We start from the raw sequence: 20,387 nt of genomic DNA on the forward strand, positions 1-20,387 counted from the left end.
AATCACCCTGAGACGACACCACCTCACGCACGTTAGAGGTCTATTCTCCCTATGTTTCTGTGAGGGTCGAAAGTTCCGACAAGGGGTCGGCAGTTCCCGGCACCCGCAAACCTTCCGACCGGGCATGGTCAGTGGATTAATTCCAGCCGAGGCGGAAGTTCCGATAGTCAGCTCGGATTTTCGGATCATATGCACCGAAAGTTGTTTACAACTTCCCCAGGAGAGGTTCCTCACCATTATAGTTTGACTATGTCGGAAGTTCTGACCCGTATCGGAAGTTTTTGGGGGGGGGGGGGTGGAGGGGGCGGAGGCCCCACGACTCCACGAGAGGGAGGGTCAGCTACCTGCTGCGGCGGAACCCTAGGGTTCCGGGGCCGGCCGGATCGCCGCCGGGGACGGGCGGAGGAGTCGAGGGCGCGACGGTGGTAGCGTGCGGACGCGTGGACGGAGGCGGCGGCGCTGGGTGCTCGCGGCCGCCGGGACCCTTGCTCCGTACGGCGAGGGCGGCGGCGGCGGAGTGGAGGTGGGGTCGGGTTGGATCGCCGCAGCAGCCGCGGTAGGGGAGGCGGAAGCGAGCCGCGGTCGGGTTGCATCTCGGTCTCCCCTCCCCCGGCGCCGGCGGCCTGGGAGCCATGGTGGGGAAGCGCGAGGAGGCGGGTGGCGACGGGGAGGTGGAGGAGAGATTTGGGCCGTGTTTGGATAGGATTCTAGGCGAATAAACGCTCTGATTCTGATGCACTTCCACGGGAACTGATTCCCTAACCATCCAGCGAAACGTAGCGCAGAATCGTCCACCTTATTGCTAGGGAAAATCCCGCCGATTCGAAGGGTCATTGAGATTCACACAAAATTACATGAAAATTACAAAATTACATGAAAATTACCGTCGTATATAAACCGGATAGGGTTCAGCTCGCACCCCTTCCATCCATTCTGCCGTCCCTGAAGGTAGGGATGAGCAGCTTCTTCCAATCACCGCCGTCGTTATCACCCCTTGCGGCGAAAAATCAGCCCGCTCCTCGCCGCTTGAGGCCCATGCGCCGGCACGCCGCTTGACGCCACCCGGGCCTCTGGCCCACACGACCTCCGCCTCCTGACGTCGCCTAGGCCCCTGGCCGGCGCGACCTCTACCTCCGCCGCTTGACGCCGCCTACGTCCCCCGCCAGTCGCGCCCTTCTGCCTAGCGAGCCCCCTCCAGATGCAACGAGCGGCAAGGCTGGCACCAGCAGCCCAAGATCTGCAGCGAGCAAGACCCCGGACGCCTCCCTGCAGCGCCACGCTGAACGCCTCCCTGTAGCAAGGTAAGCAAATTTCTCTTCTCTGATTTGTCTAAAAGATGGATCTATTGTTACAAAAATAGGTTGCAAATGATTCATATGTGACTGTTGTGCTATCGATCTACTAATTTCTGCATGATTTCTACAAAATCTATACATTGACCTTATAGTTAGAGGGTTCTGTCAAATGTTTTTTACACTCAAATTGATGCATTGACCTATAATATATGCTTAGATGGAAAAACACCAAAAGTGTGTTGCAAAGTGGGATCCATTTGCTGCTAAGATTTTCAATCAGATTTGTGTGAAAGAAGTCAATGCCAAAAATAAGCCGCAGTATTGTCTGAATAGCGTAGGATATGCAAATCTGATTAGGAAGTTTACTGAAATAACCAAGAGGCAGTACACCCATATTCAAGTGAAGAATAGATGGGATGCATTGAAAAGGATGTATACACAGTGGAAGACTTTGAATCTTAGGGCCAGTGGTTTGGGCAGGGATCCTAATACTGGATGTATAGTTGCTGATAAAAATTTGTGGGATCAACAAAATGCGGTGAGTTATTTTTTGGGCTGCACCACAATGTATAGTTCTAATGCATAACAGTTGTCAAATTATTTTTTGTTCTAACATATTTTTCAATCACATGTTTAGGCTATGCCAGGTTGTATCATGTTTAAAGATGCACCACTTGGCATGAAGATGATCTTCGCATCATGTTTGATTCAATTATCTGTACAAATGAGAGCTCATTTGTACCAGGGGCCACTAAAGATGACCCTACATGTGAAGGTGAGGGTGACATTGCAAGGGCAAATGATGTTGATGGTCGGGCTGAGGAAGAGGATGGTGCACTCAAGTCATCACCCAATGTCCAGCAGCGTATACAGGGAAAAGGTCTACTCATGATTCTCCCAAGGGAAAGAATAAGAAGATTTTGAGAGATCAATATATGAGACGATTGGTTGAAGCATATGAGTTGAAGGCACAAAATAGTTCTGCAACTTCTCCTACTGTAGACCCTGTTAGAGATGAGATCATTCAATTGATGGACTTGGTCGTTCAGGATGGGGCTGAAGAGGATAGTGATGAATACTTTTATGCCACACAAATTCTTCGTAAAAAAGGAGAATCGTGATGTCTTTATGACTTTAAAGACATCAAAATGGTGGATTGAACTGGCTGAGGAGAGCATGGGAGGTGAGAAAGCGTCAGTATGTGTTATGTATAGACTACTGTTATTTCCTTCATGTCTACCACTGGCTTTTTGAACTTATTATGTTCAATACCTTATTTGTGTAATAATTGGACCTCTTTGATTATGTACTAAGATCATTGTGATTTAATTATATACTGAGATCACTTTATTCATCTACTGTCACTTATATGAATTGTGATGGTGCATGCAGATGAGCTCTTGTAGTGAAAGTGAAGACTCAAGTGATAATGGTTGTATCAACTCAAAAATGTTTACACTGGTGATGATAATGAAGATGATTTTATGATTGCATATGTTGCTCTGGAATGTATGAACTACCATGGAGGCTCAGGTATGGTGAAGGAACCTAAGAGAGTGCCCCTCATGACTGAATTTCAATGGGTATAGAAAAATCTTGAGAATAGTAATGATTGCTATGACATGTTTAGAATGAGAAGGACAGTGTTTCACCAACTGCATAATACTTTGGTCAATGAGTATGGCTTGCAATCAAGGAGAGGAATTTGAACCATGGAAGCATTAGGAATGTTTTTATGAGCATGTGGTGCACCACAATCTTTTAGGCAAGTTAGAAATAAGTTTGGATATTTACTAGCAATTGTTAGTTTGGACATGGTTATGCTTCACAAAATGTCATGGCGGTATGCGACTTCAATATGAGATTCATATTTGTTGTCACTGGTTGGCCTGGTTCAGTTTCATGACACTCGTGTATTGCTAGATACTTTGGAATATATAACCAACAATTTCCACGTCCCCGAAAGGGAAGTATTATCTCGTTGATTCGGAATATCCTAACAGAAAGGGGTATCTAGCCCCTTACAAGGGTCAAAGGTACCATGTATCCGAATAGAACATGATCGACAGCTGGTGGGCTCCAAAGAGGTGTTCAACCATGCCCATTCGTCCCTTTGAAATATGATTGAGCGTTGTTTTGGTATTCTAAAGATGAATGTAACGATTGAGCTCTCTAATGACATCGTTAAGATCAGCAAGATCTTTAGAGTCTTATTGAGCTGATGAATTAGCAGCTTTCACAGCGAAAAGACCACAATGACCTTAAGGAGTTAAATTGTTGTTTACATCCTAAACCACGTTTTTGCACAACAACTTTAAGTTTCACCAACAAGAAAGTTGTCCAACTGGTTACATACCAGCAGCCTTGGTTCTCAACTTTTGTTTTTCCTAGCCAGCTAGAGCTCTAAATCTGTGAGAAAAGTTCAACCGTGGAGCCTTTTTACTCCAATCCGTTGCGATCTTGATCTAACTTCTTTTGGCAAAGTTGTGCACGGGTTCAAGGACAGAATCTTGTTAAAGGGTTCAATTGGCACGCGGTTCAAATTTTTGGGAGAAGAGTTGTAAAGAAAGTAACTGCTCTGTCTCTTCGCGCCCCGAACCAGAGCACCCTGTGCGACATCATCGCGTAGCACGCCACCACCGGCAGCTTGCCGGCAACCAACCCGCAGCCGTGACGCGACGGGACAGCGCTAGCACTGCCCAATCGCGCCAGCAAACCATCTCTCCTCTCTGTTCCGAATCCCCAGCATCCAATCCCGCTCCACCTCTCCCCTCTCCGCGAACACCACACCGCCGAAGCTCACCGGTGCATGCCTTCGCCCGGTTACCAGCGTGACGCGACCACACGCGCGCGCAGACCTAGCAGATCCGCGTGTCCACCAAATCCGCTTGCCCCAGCCCCAAATCCTTGCTACCCAACCAGGGCAAGATTGCGTCCGAGCTCACCAATGGAGGCGCCGACCAATCGCCGCCGCGACAGAGCACTTCTCTCTCCCTCGATCTTATCCTCTCGCCTGCTCGAGCTCGTTTCCTTCCTCCGAACACTTCCGCGCATCTATAAAAAGGTACCGAAGCCTTTTACTGGACTTCTCTTTGCCACTACCGCCATCGCCGCACTACCTGCTCTATTTTTCTCCACCACACTTACCGCTGCACTTGGAGCTGCCACTCCGGCCAGCCCCGCGCCACGACTCCTTCACTGTCAGCTTCGCCTTGGTCGCCTAGAGCTCGCCGACCTGCTCAAGGAGCCTCTGAGGCCCCTGTCTCGCCGGATCGCCGCTGCCAGTTTTCGCGATGCCGACCCGAGCCGCCGTTGTTCCTCGTTCCGCCTCGTCTTGTTTCTTCCCGACCTCGAGACCTCATCAGTAGGACCGTGGTGAGATGCTGACCCCTTTCCAGCTTTTCCCGACCCTGAATCATCCGCGAAAGCGACAGGACCTTATCCGCCTCGCCCGAGGGCTCGGTTGTGTCTTTTCTTTTGATCGAGGGTATCTGTGTTAAATTCCGTGGACTTCTCTGTGTTAGATCTGAGGATCCCGGTACAGTTATTCCTTAAGTATAAGGGTCAGATCGTAAGTTTTCCCCGATCCGACTCTTTTAACTTGGTTTAAATCGACAGAAACTTGGAAATTACATCTTAAATCGAGGAAAAATCAGAAAAATGTGAAATCACTTTGGTTGGAATCCTCGTTCTAAGTAGAATCCAATAAAGTAGGTTTCGCACCTTTTCCTATAGTTTTGCTACAGTTTTGAATTTAAATCCTTCCAAATACTCTTGAAATCACCATCTAAGTATCTTATCCTTGCATTGCATCTCGTGTAGAACTGAGCGTTGCCGACGGCACCTACGAGCTGCATCAAGTGCTTGACGAGGACCCTACTGCAGAGCTACTCCAAGCCAGAGCAGAGCCCGTTGCTGAACCCGTTGAAAGCCCTCAAGCTAACTTAGCTTGTGAAGGCAAGCCCTAGAGCATAACCCAGTTTTTCTAAACTTGTGCATGCCTTCTGTTGTTAATATTTGTGCATTTACGTTTACAGGAGTTGTTTGGAAACTCTAGTTGCATGATCCTAGGTTCCTCTATTCTGAATACTAGTATGACTGAATCTCGAGTAGCTGCTTTGCTTAAATAGGACTCGGTAAAAGTCGAGTGATTTCCTGTCACTCGCGAGTTATAGGAGTTGATTCCTTTGCTTATGCTACAACTATAAGGATGATGGATGGGGCAGGGCCTTGTGAATTATTTTGGTGGTCGGTGGATTGCTCCGTCTATCTAAATGAATTTTTGACTAAGGTCGAAATGTGCTAGTGTTCGTGATCAAGTATTTGAACAGTACTAATCTAATCTCATACCTAGTATGGGATAGGGAAGCCTAGTACCTGATTGAACCGGCAAGTGGCTTATACCCCTGCTGTCCTTGGAACGTAGTTCCCATGGTGCATTATGTGGGTGCAAGTGCGGTCACATTACGGTAGAGACCGGGACTGTGGAGCATTGCATGCCAAAGGCAGTTTGGACCTGACACGCGCCTGGGAATTGATGGGGACAGTGGACAAGTGAAGCTATCTTTTGTGGTGAGCGGATGTCGTGGGATTATTTCCACCATGCATGGTTAAAATTCGGATCGATTCGTCGGCCTCTCACAGCTTGAGACTACTTGATCACTATGCTACACTGAGTAAGAAGAGGACATGTTGATGATGTTAATGCTGATGTTTTCTATTAATTGTTTGTATAACCATGCTTGTTGGGTATGAGTTGCAAATGTAGAATGGTTAATGAACTAGAACTCATGGCTAAAATGTTGAAAGTAAGGATCCACCACTAGTCGCTTTTGGCAAAACAACCCCTCTGGCCAAATAGCCTGCATGTCTAGGTGTTGGTGGATTAGTACCACCGACGGGTAAGTCTTGTTGAGCATAGTCGCTCAGCCTTATTGTGGCTTGTCTTTTCAGGTTTTGTTTTGGAAGAAGGTACCGCTTGGCCCTCCCAGCTTCCTTCGGGATGGACGGTTGAGTGGGCTCCCTCCTCGGACGACGAGGATGGAGGTTACTGATGTCGTGACCGGCTTCATCACGGTGTCAAGCGTCGACGTTTAGTTACCGTTGTTATTTCCGCTGCTGAACACTTTGCAAACTTGTGTTGAATTTCGAACTCTTTTGTTGTAATAAACTTATGCACTTGTTAAAAGAATGGACTGTTGTAATCTTTGCAACCGCTCACTCTTGGGTGAGTCCGCTTTTGCGATCCTGTAGCGTGGTTTCATCGGAAAGAATCCGACAGACGACCAAATTGGCTTGATTAAGGTGCACGATCGCATGTTAGGTGACTTGAGTGTGCTTTAGCTGAGTTAATTTGGGCGGTTCTGCCACAATGAAGTGGTGCATTCTTTTGAACTTGCCTGCCTATCCCATCAACAAGCAAGCTAGAATCATATCTACAGTTATGGCTCTTCACAATTTCATAAGGAATAGTGCCATACATGATGCTGATTTTGAAAACTATGTTGGTGATAATGATGATCAGGATGGCACAGGTATTATGAATGATGGGAATGCTTCAGCAGATGATAGTGACATGGGTGCTTTGCGGGATTCCATTGCTGAAGCTTTGGTAGCATGATTGCTTATATAGTTGCTTTTGTTATTTTGGACATATAAGGAGGGACTGTAATAGGCTCTAGTAATGACAAGTGATGCCTTAATTAAAAATTAATGACCTTGTAATGGTAAACATTAATGTAGTTATTGCATTCTCTGCTTTTTTAGCAACTAAACTAGGTATTATCACCCTCAGAGGCATACAGGTCATTACACACTCAGCACATATAATGTTCTAACAGAGAATCAGGTAGCCAAACACTCTACTTCTCTTGCTAGCAGATTTTGTGGATAGCAGTTTTTCAGGGCAGCTAGATTTTCAGAGAATTGCTACTCAGAAAAGCTAAAACAAACAGGGCCTTGGATCGGGAGAGAGGGAGAGATGGGAGACTCGAAGAGGACGGGATCTAAGATGGAGAGAGAAGGGGTCGGGTGCGGGCATGTACTCGGACGCGAGAGAAGGTTCAACTAGATTATATAAAAATTTTGGATCCGGGATACATGTGACAGGTGACATATTTTTTGGGCTGCGTCTCCTGTGACTGCCCTCTATTACTGGAGACGTGTTTTGCTGATCCGCGTCTCCAATAAACCTACATCGGTGACGCGTCTTGTTCTTCGTCAAGTTGAGCCGATATACAGGTGACGCGGGTTGTTACGACGCGTCATCAATAGCATACAGGAGACGCGGTTCAATTCCACGTTGCTAAAGAAGGTGTCTTCTTCGTTGGTTTCTGGCATCGTGCGTGTTGACAAAACCAAGAAAATTGACGTCAACTGCGAGCCTGAAACGAACTCTACCGCAAGCTTCTGCTAGGTCAATGTGGCGCGGTGACGAGCTCCTCCGATGGTGGACGGTAACGCGACGTGGATAGGATAGGGTGTTTGTTTAGGGGCTGTTTGGATACGAGGTGCTAAACTTTAACAGTGTCACATCGGATGTTTGGATGCTAATTAGGAGGACTAAACATGAGTTAATTATAAAACTAATTGCAGAACCTTGTGCTAATTCGCGAGACGAATCTATTAAGCCTAATTAATCCATCATTAGCAAATGGTTACTGTAGCACCACATTGTCAAATCATGGACTAATTAGGCTTAATAGATTCGTCTCGCGAATTATACTCCATCTGTGCAATTAGTTTTGTAATTAGCTTATGTTTAGTACTCCTAATTAGCATCCAAACATCCGATGTGACAGGTGTTAAACTTTAACAGGTGTTTCCCAAACACCCCCTTAGTAACCCTGCCGGGACATTCCATTCCGTTCCACCATTTGTCACCTACCATTCGCAGCTAGCTAGAGGCAGTAGCTAGCTGCAGTTAACGACCGCGCGCCGCCTGCCACGCCAACGCCAATACGCCATGGTGGAGATGGAATTGATGAGAAAGAAGGAATCGCCGTCGGCGCGCAAGTGGATTGGATGGCATAGAAAAATACGGAGGCGAGCATGTGCATGCAAGGGAGGATGTGGGTGGCACGTGAGGGTCGGGGGCGCGAGAAGGTTCCAAACGGCTTGGTGCGGCTCTGTACGCACCCACTACCATGCAACAACACAAAACAAATTAAGGGGCTCGCTACCTGCACACACCAAAACTAGCTAATGTACATGTGTGACGTATGTATAATAAAGATATAAACATACAATCCCTACCATAAGTAACACCCATAAAAATTCGGTTTAGTATGTGAACAATGTACGTGTTGGAGTCTAAATACACTATGTTTCTTTAGCAGGGATGTATGGTACACACTACTTGCAACCGAATTTTCCCCTTGTGCCACGCAATTCTTCTGACGGTGCCATAGCATAAAGGCTCACAGTCACAGGTCCAAGTATATAGTCGATCCAATACATATTGTCCATGCCATTGTGAGGTTCCATCTACATCCATCGAGTGATCGATGAATTGTACGTGTACGTTGCTAAGTTGTGAGATATTACAAAGAGGTTTTTTTATACTTATATCACTACCGGGAATGACCTTTCTAACAGATAGTTACCCAGGAGACCCCGTGACCCCTTTAGTACCGGTACTAAAGATCACTCATTAATACTGGGTAGAGCCTCCACCCGGTACTAAAGACCCTCAGGCACATTAGTATCGGGTGAAGGCTCCACCCGGTACTAATGGGAGACAGCTCCACCCAGTACTAAAGAGCTCCCATCCACCTTATCCATCCCCCCGACCCGCTACCTACTCCCAGCCGTCTCATCTTTGCCTCCCCCTATCTTCCTCTCTCTCTCCTCTCTCTCTTAGCACTGTCCCTCATCCCCTTCCTCTTCCTGCCACCGGCACCTCCCTCTGCCTCCCCTCCCCTCCCCCCTCCGCTCACCCCTCACTGCCAGCGGCGGGGTTTGGTGAGGCGGTGGCGGGAGGCAAGTGGTGGCAGGGGGGCAAGGGCAGGGCTCGGGCTCGGGCGAGAGGGGTCCGGGGGGTGCGGGTCGGGCTCGGGCTTAGGCCGGCGGGGTGCGACTCGGGCATGGTGGTATTTTTTTAATTTTTTAATACCCCTTAGTACCGGTTATTTCAACCATTACTAAAGGCTCCTCTTTGATACCGAATTAGCAATACCGATTGCGCAATCGATACTAAAATGGTTCCTAACTGATACTAACGAGGCTTCACCCGGTAGTGTATTAAGAAGAGTTTGGGGGAGGAGAGAGGGAGAAGGGTCCAAGGGGAAGCGGGGGCAGATGCATGCGATGCGCAGCTGTGGGATCTCCCTCTCCTCTCCTAACTAACAATGCAAGGCCGGCCATGTGCCGCTGGCCTCGCGCAAACGCCACGCCAACCAGCGCCAGGGCCACCAGGTTCGCACTAGCAGGGAGGGAGCACCCGGAACGACGGGTGGGCCCGCGCCCATGAGCCATGAACACTGCACGTCTCGCTGTGCCGCGCGCGGGGCCACCCACCACCCTTGCATTGTCATCCGATCGATCCCCCTCCCTGCTGCGAAGATGCATACGCATATGCATCCACATCTCCCCGGCCGCGGCCCCCTCCCCTGATGCTCCTTCGCTCTCACATGCCGGCGTTTACTGAACAGCCATTTTGTGATCTGAAATTTGCATGCACTAAGTTTAGTGTGCAGTAGTGTTGCTGCATGTAATTAGCGTGTGTGTTACCTGAACTCCCTGGATCTTCGTGTCACGGATCAACGGCTGGAAAGGAACCCCGGCGCGCGGCAGGCATTGACGCACACCGACCGGCTGCTGGGTCTCTGATCCGATCCGAGGCCACATGCGTGCGACGCGGTGTATGGCTGGTGCAGATGTCACTCTCCGCGCTGTGCCATCCATCCCTCGCTGCCCAAACTTTTTTTTTTTCTAGCGGGGGCAGAGCTAACGCAAGCCACAATCTAGACAGCATCATCCATATGCGGGAGTGGCGAGAGAGTCCACGCATGCATCTATCACCCATCCGTCACCTACACACACGAAACGTTCAAAGCCCTCCAGATCGGAGAGCGCCACTCATGATCAGCTCTGTGCCAACTATACCTGTGTGCGGTGTGCCAATCGTGTGGAGGTCGGTTAGGATTCAGGAATCTACTTGGCGAATTGACGGCCAGGATCGGATCGAATCGAAGTCAATAATCATCATGCTGTATAATCAGCGCGCTAACTACTAGCTCTGTTTTTAAATATGTATGCTGATATGCATATGTTTCGAAGTGGATGGAATAATATACCCCCACGAGAAGAGATTTTTGCTTTGTCATGCAATTTTTTTACATGTACCACCAATTTACTACAACTTGGATCTAAACTTAAGATGGATACAGGACTGAATGGGTTGCACGGACCAAAATTGCACACGGGTATAATGGGGCCCCAGATTACTAATAAATGTTCATGTAGCATCTAGCTACGGAAAGGCTTCAACTAGTTAGATGTGATGTACTCTTTCACGAGGATTTAAAGTTCTCTTACATGCATGTCAAGCATAATTGCACCACTGCAACCTATGATGGAGTGAGATACGCTACCCATCATTTCTTCATCAAGTTGGAATCATGTGTAGATTGTCATTGTGCCATCATGAATGTAGCTTTTATTCCGATGAAAAAAAGCGTGTAATTATTAGATCCTTGTCAATGTCTTACTAGTAGATAGAGCCATTTTGTGCAATACGATGAGCCATTTTTTTTTTTTGTATTTTGCCTAGGTCGACCATCTCTCTTCATTCTACGGTCCCTCGTACCTTCGCATTGTGATAGAGTAGGTTGCTATTCATTCTTTCTTAGCGTACCCTGTCACTATGGGTAGAGGATCATCTAGTAAGGATTTTAGTTTAATTCCCAACACATCAATATAAAGACGTGAAAAGAACTACACAAAGATGAGAAAAAAGTTGCATCAATGAATATGGATTCTACTTAAACAAGATAAAGGAATAGTGGAAGCTAGGATCTATTCATTTTGAGGGTTAGCCTTTAGGAAGTTGGTCCTTTATTTTCCCTCGTGCCAGCTCATGCAGTTCACATAAGCACTGCCATACTGGTACTTTTTCTTATAAAAGTAACTTGAAATCACTAGGCCATATTTTTCATAACAATAAGCACCAAGGCATATTATATAGTATGATATAGCTTACTGTGTACAATCATATCAATTTTGTATCATTTTTCACAGCAAAAATATATGTAATCTTAAGGACCACCTAGAATTTATTTTGACTTTCTCGAAGAAAATATTTTTTGGATTATTATTTTAATTTCCAATTTTCTTTAGTTTTGTTTTTTATAACCACCACCACCCCGTTATATTTCCATTTCCTCGGCTCTCCCTCTCCCTCTCCCTCTCCCTCTCCCTCGCTCTCTCTCTCTCTCTCTCTCTCTCTCTCTCTCTCTCTCTCTCTCTCTCTCAAATACTCCCCATGCTCCTTGCCCTCCTCCTTTGATGAGGCCAATGGCCAGCAATGGCATGGCGTCCTCCCCCTCGCCATTCTTCCCTCCAAACTTCCTCCTCCAAATGCAGCAGACGCCTCACGATCATGACCCCCAAGAACACCACCACCACCACCATGAGCACCACCTCCCTCCTCCCCTTCATCCTCACCACAACCCCTTCCTCTCATCCTCCCAATGCCCCTCTCTGCAAGACTTCCGAGGTACGCAGACACTCATCGATCGAGCGGCAAGCAGCTGATTCCATGGCAGCCACCACCTCGATCGCGCAGATCGAACACTGGTTAGCAGCTGCCTCCGACCGAGAACTGATCCATCGCGCGCGCACATGGATGCAGGTATGGCGCCAATGCTGGGGAAGCGGCCGATGTACGGCGCGGACGTCGGGGGCGGCGACGAGACGAACGGCGGCGGCGGCGTAAACGAGGACGAGCTGTCGGACGACGGGTCGCAGGCTGGGGAGAAGAAGCGGCGGCTGAACGTGGAGCAGGTGCGGACGCTGGAGAAGAACTTCGAGCTCGGGAACAAGCTGGAGCCGGAGCGGAAGCTGCAGCTGGCGCGCGCGCTGGGCCTGCAGCCGCGGCAGGTGGCCATCTGGTTCCAGAACCGCCGCGCGCGGTGGAAGACGAAGCAGCTGGAGAAGGACTACGACGCGCTCAAGCGCCAGCTCGACGCCGTCAAGGCCGACAACGACGCCCTCCTCTCCCACAACAAGAAGCTCCAGGCCGAGGTACCTCCTAATTACTTCTCGCCGCATCTGCTGATCCTCGCCGGCCGGCCCGCCGGATCTAGGTGCGCGCGAGCTATCTGTGATCCGCGCCACGCTGTATTGATCCGGGTTGATTGGTCGTCGTGGCTTCAATTCCCAGCTCAATGATTGGTAGGTGACGCCTAGCTCAGCTCAGCTGGGATCCAGCATGTGGGTTTCAGTGCACGCAGCAGAAAGGTTGTTGGAAGCGGCGCCCATGGCCGGCGCTGGCTTTTCACCTGCGCGCGTACGTACCGCCTGCCTGCCTTTGTCGAATCCTGCAGCTGCAACGGCAGGGCGCGGCGGCGAGTGAGAGTGGCTTTCAGAAAGGTCATCAGCAGAATATGCAGCGAGTCTCTGTTCGTCTCTCTCTCTCCTCTCTCTGAGAGCGAGTATCTTGAGGAAGATGCTGTTGCTGGCCCAGTCAATGGCTTCATCATGGCTGGTCAGGCATCGGATTTGCAATTGCCATGATGTGTGCACTGTGCATTGCAGAACTTTTGGCACAATCAGTACTCGTATGATTGGGAATGCAAACGTACTGATTATTTTTTATTAGATGATACTCGATTGGGACCGTGTAGTAGTACAAAGAATTTCGCATCAAGCTAGCAGTACTAGCAAGAATGTCCTAGGTTTACAGTGATAGATAGGATCAATGGACTCAAATTTCCGATGATCTCTCAAAAAGATAAGATCAATTGAATCCAATGTGTTTACTGACTGGCAACTTATCAGTTCTTGGCTCGAGTGGCGTTGCAGATACTGGCGTTGAAGGGCAGGGAGGCAGGGTCGGAGCTGATCAACCTCAACAAGGAGACGGAGGCGTCCTGCAGCAACCGCAGCGAGAACAGCTCCGAGATCAACCTCGACATCTCGCGCACGCCACCGTCCGAGGGCCCGATGGACCCTCCGCCGCCGGATCATCAGCACCCCAGCAGCGGCGGCGGCGGCGGCGGCGGCATGATCCCGTTCTACCCTTCTGCCGGCCGCCCCTCCGGCGTCGACATCGACCAGCTCCTGCACACCACGTCGGTGCCCAAGCTGGAGCAGCACAGCGGCGGCGGCGTCCAGGGTGCGGAAACCGCCAGCTTCGGCAACCTCCTGTGCGGCGTCGACGAGCCGCCGCCGTTCTGGCCGTGGGCCGACCACCAGCACTTCCATTGATCCATCACGGATATCACAAGAGCATTGCAATGGTGTGATCGCAGGAAGATCCGACGAATTCATTTGGATTCTTGATGACATGAAGGAAGAGGCTCAAAGCTGTGTGTCATCTGATCTGATCGATCGGCGAGGTAGCCACGAGATATTGAGAAGGTGATGCAATTTGGGTAATGAGGTTGATGAGAAGGGGCCGGGTTGTAAGTGGAATAAGTGTGGCCGTGTAATTTAATTAGGTAGATTTTGGTTTGAATTTTGATAGTATCTTTTCCACTTTTTTGTTTTTTTTGTTTTTTTCCTCTTTTGTTGACACATAAAAATTTGTGAATTGTGAGCACTGTTGTAATTTGTATAGGTGCATGATGTTTTCTTTTTGCAAATTGAATGGATGAAGAGCAATACATCTCTCTCTCTCACACACACACACACAAAAAAAAAACACACAATTTATTTTCCTGTAAAAAAATAATGCGTGGTTGGTTTTTTGACATGCGACCAATGATCCAGTGACAGACATTGTATTCAACGGTTTTCTTAATATGTGGATAAGGTTTAGATGTTTTACAAAGGAAAAAGGAACAAGGTCACTGAGGCTATTATATAAACACAGTGTAAAGTGTAGTAGTGTGCTGCACTTCTTCTCTGCATGTGTCTGATGAATTGGATGTACCAAGTGAGATATTATCCTTGTCAAATCTAGCTTCCCCCCATTACGTACTGACCCTGAACATGGATCCATCATTCCATCTACCACATTCTTGTGACAATTTGTGATCATATTAAGAACCATATGGATGCATGCATGGCATCCTACAGTGCAATTAAGGCCGCTTAACAAAGAACAGAAAAGCATGGGCAACAGCAACATTTGGACAGCTATCTTTGTTTCCTTGGTCCCCATTTCCCCCTTTCCACGAGAGGTTGCTCACCAACCACTTACGCTTCTGAAAAAAGGCAACTTGTTTTTGACAGAGCTCAATCAATCAATCCCATGGCAAATTGGCAATCCGTCCGTCCAGTCAGGGACAAACACATGTGTGTAACAAACTGTGTGCTAGTGGCTCTCGTTAAGATGGCCTCTTGATCAGGTTGCCCGCAAAAAAGAAAAGAGAAGAAGGATGGCCTCTTGAGGTAATGAACACAAGCATTGATGATTGATCTGGATGGAGCTTAGCATTGCAGCTTGCAGGCACCAAACTTGATTAAATAGTGAAAAGGAATGCTTATGTTTTTTCATTTCTACCTGATGCAGCATGCAGGATCGATCTCATGCGCCGTACGTACGTCATGCATTGGCTCATTGCTGGCAGCTACAGTTTGTCTGAATTGGACTTTGCTACATTGTTTGCCTGCGACGGGCGAAAAATAATTGGTGGGATGGGAATTGCAAGGCACAAACAGAGCAACATAGGTTAAAAAAAAAGCGCAAAGATTGGATACAATAAAATTCTCATTAAACGAACAAGGCAAATTACCAAGATTGCGAATAGAAAACTACCAAAAACCCAAAAAATGCTATTCGTTCGAGTGACATTTCTGAAGGAAAAAAGTTACATTCCAGGGGATGTTTGGCAGCACTCCACTTCAGAAAAAATAGCTCCACTTCACCAACTCCACAAAATTGCCTGCCAAACACGTCCAGCTCCACAAACTCCAGCTCCAGAAAAAACGTGGAGCTAGGGGTCAGATCCATATTTTTCCTGGAGTACCTCAGGGGGTGCTCCAAAAATATCAGTTTCAGACTTCCTCGTGGAGTTAGGGTTATTTACCAACCTTTGCCACTCGTTACACAACGTACCGATGCGTTTCTATTTTCCCGAGACTCCGACATCCTCTTCGTCTCACCGCACGGAGAAACCAGCTGCTGCAGGGAGCGCGCCGCCGTCGGCCATGGACGGCGCCGAAGGACCACCGGGCCACCACCCCCAAAATCGACTCCGGCCACCAGTGTGCTCCTACCCCAGCAGCGTCGGGCCCCGCCGCCACTGCCTCCTGCGGCGGTGGCGGGCCGCGCCGCCCGCCACCTGTGGCGCCAGACCCATCGCCCCTAACCCTGCCCCAATCCCGATTGCCTCCTCCACCTCCACCTCCACATCGTCACCTCCACATCGTCGTCACCAACTTCCTCCACAAGCCCCTCAGGTCACTCTCCAGATGCTTCTGCGGTGACGATGCCAGGCCTAAGCGTCGGGGAGGCAAACACTCGAGGCCGCTCAAGGACCGGGAGCGGAGCGCTGCAGCTCGCCCGCAGCAGCATTTGGAGCTCATCCTCTGCATCGCGTTCGACGCCTTCGATGCCTGAAAAAAGAGAAGGGGATGAAAGAGAAGGGAGAGGAAGAGAGGAGGGGAAAAGAGAAGAGACTGACATGTGGGTCCATTCGCAAAAGGATAAAATAGACTATTCACAATAAGTCCTCATGTTTCTGGAGCTGGAGCATTGCAATCAACCAAACACGAACAAAAACTCCATATTTTTCTGAAGTTGGTGGAGTGGAGCTGCAATTTTGTGAAGTCGGTGAAGTGGAGCTATTTTTTTTTAGAGTAGAGTGCTGCCAAACACCGCTTCAATGCAAAATGAAAGAAAAATACGGTCAGGGTAGGTCACGTCATGGGCAGGTCCACAAGTCGTGGAACAATCCCTTGTGGGTTGATCAGCAGCGGCGGGGCCCAGCGCTACAGGCGCAAGAAACCAAAGGACCGTGCCTGGCCCCGTACCTCTATGCCGAGCGGGTCCCACACTGCAGAGAGGGCCACGCCCGCTTTTCAGTTTTTTTCACAACGTCACCGGCTGCAACCTGCAAGTATATCGTCTCTTTCGCCATCGCCTCTCTTTACAGATCGACGAGGCACGGCCAATCGGGCTATCCATGGAGAAAAGAGCAAGCAAAACATTTTACTTTTTTCGCGAGGACAAAGGCTTTTGTTGTCTCGTGTCATGGTGGATTACGATGGCCTATGGAATACGGATTTTGGTGGGTAATCTGGTGTCAGATGAGCACCACGATTGTACTGGAGTACTGGACAGTGTGCCCAAGCTAACCGAAGCGGAACAGTTCTGTACGACATGCAGTACCGGCATAAACAGCCTGATCGATCTGGCCCAGATGTGGATCGTGAGAGAAGTGTGAGCATTATTCCATATCCGTAGACCGTAGGCTTGTAATAAGCTGCTAGCGTGTTATTCAGTTCTGAATCTGGCACGCTGATGAACAGCATGTTTTTTTTTTTGAAAGAGGACAGCATGGTTTTATTACTCGGTGCAGGTACGACATCCTCCGATTTCTTTCGCTTGTATAGGCAATTTTTCTTCCGGCGCGTTGTGGGAATGGAGAAGGAAAAGCCAGGAAAGGACGGCAGCGCGGTAGGGTCTCCGCCCGCTGCAGATGCGTACGAGATGCTCCCGATCGATAGGCTGGTCAGCTCAGCTCAGCTGGTGATGGTGTATGTACGTATAGTGCGTCCCAACTGTTGCATCCATGGGCTCAAGTGGACAGTGCCTGCCTTTGCGATCGATTCGATCAGCAGGGCCACGCATTGCTTGCCCACCCAGGGGGCCCGCTTCCTCCTCCGCGCCATGTGACAGCACAGTGCCCGACTGACCACCATGTGTCCTCTCCCATGTCCCAGCTCGAGCCCAGATCCATGCCATCGATCGATCCATGGAGACTTACCACCATCCTCGACGCGACGGAGCCCTGCCGACGGATCGCGTAGAAAACCAGGTGTGGCAAGGGCGGGTGGTTGGTTATGCCGTGCGCACATGAAGTCAGCCCGGGCGCCATGGCGGAGCCTAGTTTTTTAGTCGCGCGTCGCAGGGAATGAGAGGGAATAGCAGATTCGTAGTAGCAGGCATCGAGGCATGTCAGCATGTGTCGCCAACTGCCTGCTCGCTCTCTCCAACTGACACCCCGGTAGCCGCATGGCACGCACACCACACACACACCGAGAACTCGGCGTCATGTGATACAGGTAGGATCCTGTACCAACGGATCCTCCCTGACGACTCGTTCCGAGCATTCGTGCCTGTCTCGCATCGGCAACGGCGGCGGTGGGCAGGAGATCCGAATTTCTGCGCACCTGCGCGTGCCGTTCGCGGAGTTTTCCCCGGCGGCGGGCACGAGACGGGCAAGGAGGGAGGCCGAGGCGCGCGGGGACAGACGGGCAGACAGGTGTGCCGCACATGGCATGTAGGACGGAGGAGAGATTGTCTGCCTTGCCGCCCGCGGCTGCGCCCTTGCGCTGCGCGGCACGAGGCCGCTTTCCACGGCACGCCTGATCTCAGAAGAGAAAAAAAAAGTCGGGAATTTTCCTGGCGCCATGCAATGCAACTGCGTTCACGGCTTCACGCCTTCTGGCGCGATGCGACTGCGTCCAGCAGATCTGCGGATCCTGGTCGTCGTCGTCAGTGCCGGTCACTGTCTTCATACTGTTCGTGCTGTTGTCAGGTAATGATCGTCTGTGATGGAGAAGAGCTGGAGGGTAGGACTGCATCTCAGCATCTGCGTGCGTGCTTGATGAGGTTGCCTATCTACGTAGGTCATTGGCGGCGGTACGTATGCATCTTGGTATGTATGCCGAATGGTCCGCTCTTCTGAGTTTCTGTCAGTACTCCATTCAGACATGTACAGGCGAGAGTAAACAACGTACTGCAGCTGCAGTACTCTAGTTGGAAAGGTCATTCAAACAGGAGGACAGTTGCACGTGAATGTTGGAGTAGCGTTTCTTGTGCTGGGTTGCTGGGTTCCTCCTCCTTAACAACTTTGTTAAATGCGACCAGTTCATAAGAAAAGTTTCTTCCGTCTTTTTTTTTTTTTTTTTTGCTGAACCTTGGATCAGTTTTCGCAGCACAAACAGCTAGTTAGTTCGTCAGCAGCCCAAAGTATGGAGACCAATAGCGGGCCGAAATGACAAGGCACGGGTATGAGGCCCAGGAATTAAGCCCACGGAACTCGTGGGTCTCAGGAGGCCTACGTGTACCAATTCAATTCGTCCACGCGTCCCGAACCGCGCGCGCACGATAACCACCAGAATCGCGAAGAGCCCCACCCGCGCGCGCTTCCAATCCCTCCAGCTCCACCACCAACCAGAGTCCAGCGATAATCCACCGGCACGCCATGCCGCCGCCGCCGTCCACCGCCGTCTCCTCCATTCTCCGCCCGACGCCACCTCCGGATTTCTCCTTCCGCACCATTCCCCTCCCACAGATCAGGCGCGCAGCAGCTGGCGCCGCTTCTTCCCGACTCGTCCTCGCGCGTGCCGACTCGTCGGGGGCGGCGCGCGGCGAGGGAGCGGAGACGGTGTTCTTCGACGGCGGCGCCCACTACGGCGACCTCGCGGCGAACCTGCTCCTGGGCCTGACCCTGCTGTGGCTGCCGCTGACGCTGGCGGCCGTGTCCCGCGCCTTCATCCTGCGCTACCGCTTCACCTCCCGCCGCGTGACCGTCGTGTCCGGGCTCTCCGGCGCCGACCGCACCGACTTCCCCTACTCCTCCGTGACGTCCGTGGTGGTCGTGCCGCGGTTCATCGGCGAGTGGGGGGACATCATCATCACGCTCAGGGACGGCACCAAGGTCGACCTCAGGAGCGTGCCCAGGTTCCGCGAGGTCGCCGACTACTGCCGCTCCATGGCCGCCGCCGAGGGCTCCCTCGTCACCCAGTGAGGAGGGGGCTTTGCTGAGGGCGACGAGCGAGGCTGGTCATGATCCGGCCGTTGGGTTTCAGAGTCTTCTTCTGTACTGCTCGGCTCTGTTTGCTACACGAGTACATCATCTGTAATTGTGAAAGTTGAGAAATTAACGGTTGATGATTTCTTCAAATTTCATACATACCACTGGATCCCCCTGTACTGAGATATAAGGCATTTTGGTTTACCACAAGTGGAATTTGGTGAATAATATTCTTCACGATAGGTTCATGTGACGAACAACCTGAAACGAGATGCAGGTGCCTAGTGTTGATGTAGACCAACAATCAGGCTGCTGACTGACGCTCTACGTTCTTGGTTAAACCGTTGTTACTTGATGTTATACCATACAGTGTACAATTAACAACGACAATCTGAAAGAGAGATCCGAGCAGTTTGTGTCAAGAGGTCTAGTTGAGGACAGAAGAGAGCTCGCTGAAGATTGGACTAAGAATTTTTACACCGAGAATGATTGCCTATGCCTACCGGTCTTGTGAAATGGCCCCAAACCGGCCCGGTTACAGGTGCAAGACGCGGGGTCCAAAGCCGTGTGCTTCCTCACAGCAGATCTGCATCAGGCGGGCTTGCGAATTGTGATGGACCTTCGCCGCGGAATACCACTTCACTTCGGTGCCAAGCTGCCAGACGCCTTGGCGAACGTACGATCAGTGGTCGCCACGCCTACGCAGCAGATGTCGATCGGAGTTGCAATCACCGTCGACGATCGTTTTCGCCAGCAGGTTGCCTTCGCACTGGATCCTCTCCTGGATCAATTTGCCAGGCACGGAACGGAATTGCGCCTGGTTCCTCCAACCTCCATACGAAGTCGGCATGTGCGTGCACACTGCTCGCTTGTCTAGGCCATGAGCAGTCTGTAGACTGGCGCCGCGCGGAGGACAGGGCACAGGGCAGTAGGGCACCATCATTGTCCGGGAGAGCGCTGGCGCGGGCGTCGTCGCCATGGCATACTGTTGTCGATGCCA

At 50.2% G+C, this 20,387-nt stretch overlaps 2 protein-coding genes and 1 long non-coding RNA gene across 6 annotated transcripts in view; 2 read left to right on the forward strand and 1 right to left on the reverse strand.

The window, feature by feature from the left end:
• LOC101767862 overlaps positions 1-780 on the reverse strand; it is a 2,668-nt gene extending 1,888 nt beyond the window's left edge. For 2 of the 3 annotated variants that reach the window (XR_001164849.2, XR_002676090.1), the window contains exon 1: positions 345-778. This is a non-coding gene — a long non-coding RNA (uncharacterized LOC101767862). Of the gene's footprint in view, positions 1-344 lie in introns of all 3 variants that reach the window. The other variant, XR_002676089.1, reaches the window with a different exon arrangement.
• Positions 781-11,700: 10,920 nt separating this feature from the next.
• Positions 11,701-14,124, forward strand: LOC101768133 (homeobox-leucine zipper protein HOX21). 2 transcript variants are annotated; one of them, XM_014805727.2, is made up of 3 exons: positions 11,701-12,012; positions 12,148-12,539; positions 13,296-14,124. In XM_014805727.2, the coding sequence occupies exons 1-3, from the start codon at positions 11,802-11,804 to the stop codon at positions 13,722-13,724; spliced, it is 1,032 nt and encodes a 343-aa protein (XP_014661213.1). In that variant the 5' UTR covers positions 11,701-11,801; the 3' UTR covers positions 13,725-14,124. The 2 variants fall into 2 exon arrangements, with proteins under 2 accessions (XP_014661213.1, XP_004985543.1); XM_004985486.4 differs by having other exon boundaries at positions 11,703-12,012; positions 13,320-14,124.
• A 4,629-nt stretch (positions 14,125-18,753) lies between these two features.
• Positions 18,754-19,615, forward strand: LOC101768541. The gene has a single exon (XM_004985487.4). The coding sequence runs from the start codon at positions 18,836-18,838 to the stop codon at positions 19,379-19,381; it is 546 nt and encodes a 181-aa protein (XP_004985544.1). The 5' UTR covers positions 18,754-18,835; the 3' UTR covers positions 19,382-19,615.
• Positions 19,616-20,387: the final 772 nt, after the last annotated feature.

The sequence above is a fragment of the Setaria italica genome, chromosome IX (genome assembly GCF_000263155.2).
Source record: "Setaria italica strain Yugu1 chromosome IX, Setaria_italica_v2.0, whole genome shotgun sequence".
NCBI lineage: Eukaryota > Viridiplantae > Streptophyta > Magnoliopsida > Poales > Poaceae > Setaria > Setaria italica.

What these genes read in the sequence shown, in the direction of transcription:
- LOC101768133 (XM_014805727.2), top strand. Translation starts at nt 11,802, where the DNA reads ATGAGGCCAATGGCCAGCAATGGCATGGCGTCCTCCCCCTCGCCATTC. An exon ending in CTCTCTGCAAGACTTCCGAG is followed by an intron (nt 12,013 to 12,147) that starts GTACGCAGACAC and finishes ACATGGATGCAG; the next exon opens with GTATGGCGCCAATGCTGGGG. An exon ending in ACAAGAAGCTCCAGGCCGAG is followed by an intron (nt 12,540 to 13,295) that starts GTACCTCCTAAT and finishes GCAACTTATCAG; the next exon opens with TTCTTGGCTCGAGTGGCGTT.
- LOC101768541 (XM_004985487.4), top strand. Translation starts at nt 18,836, where the DNA reads ATGCCGCCGCCGCCGTCCACCGCCGTCTCCTCCATTCTCCGCCCGACG.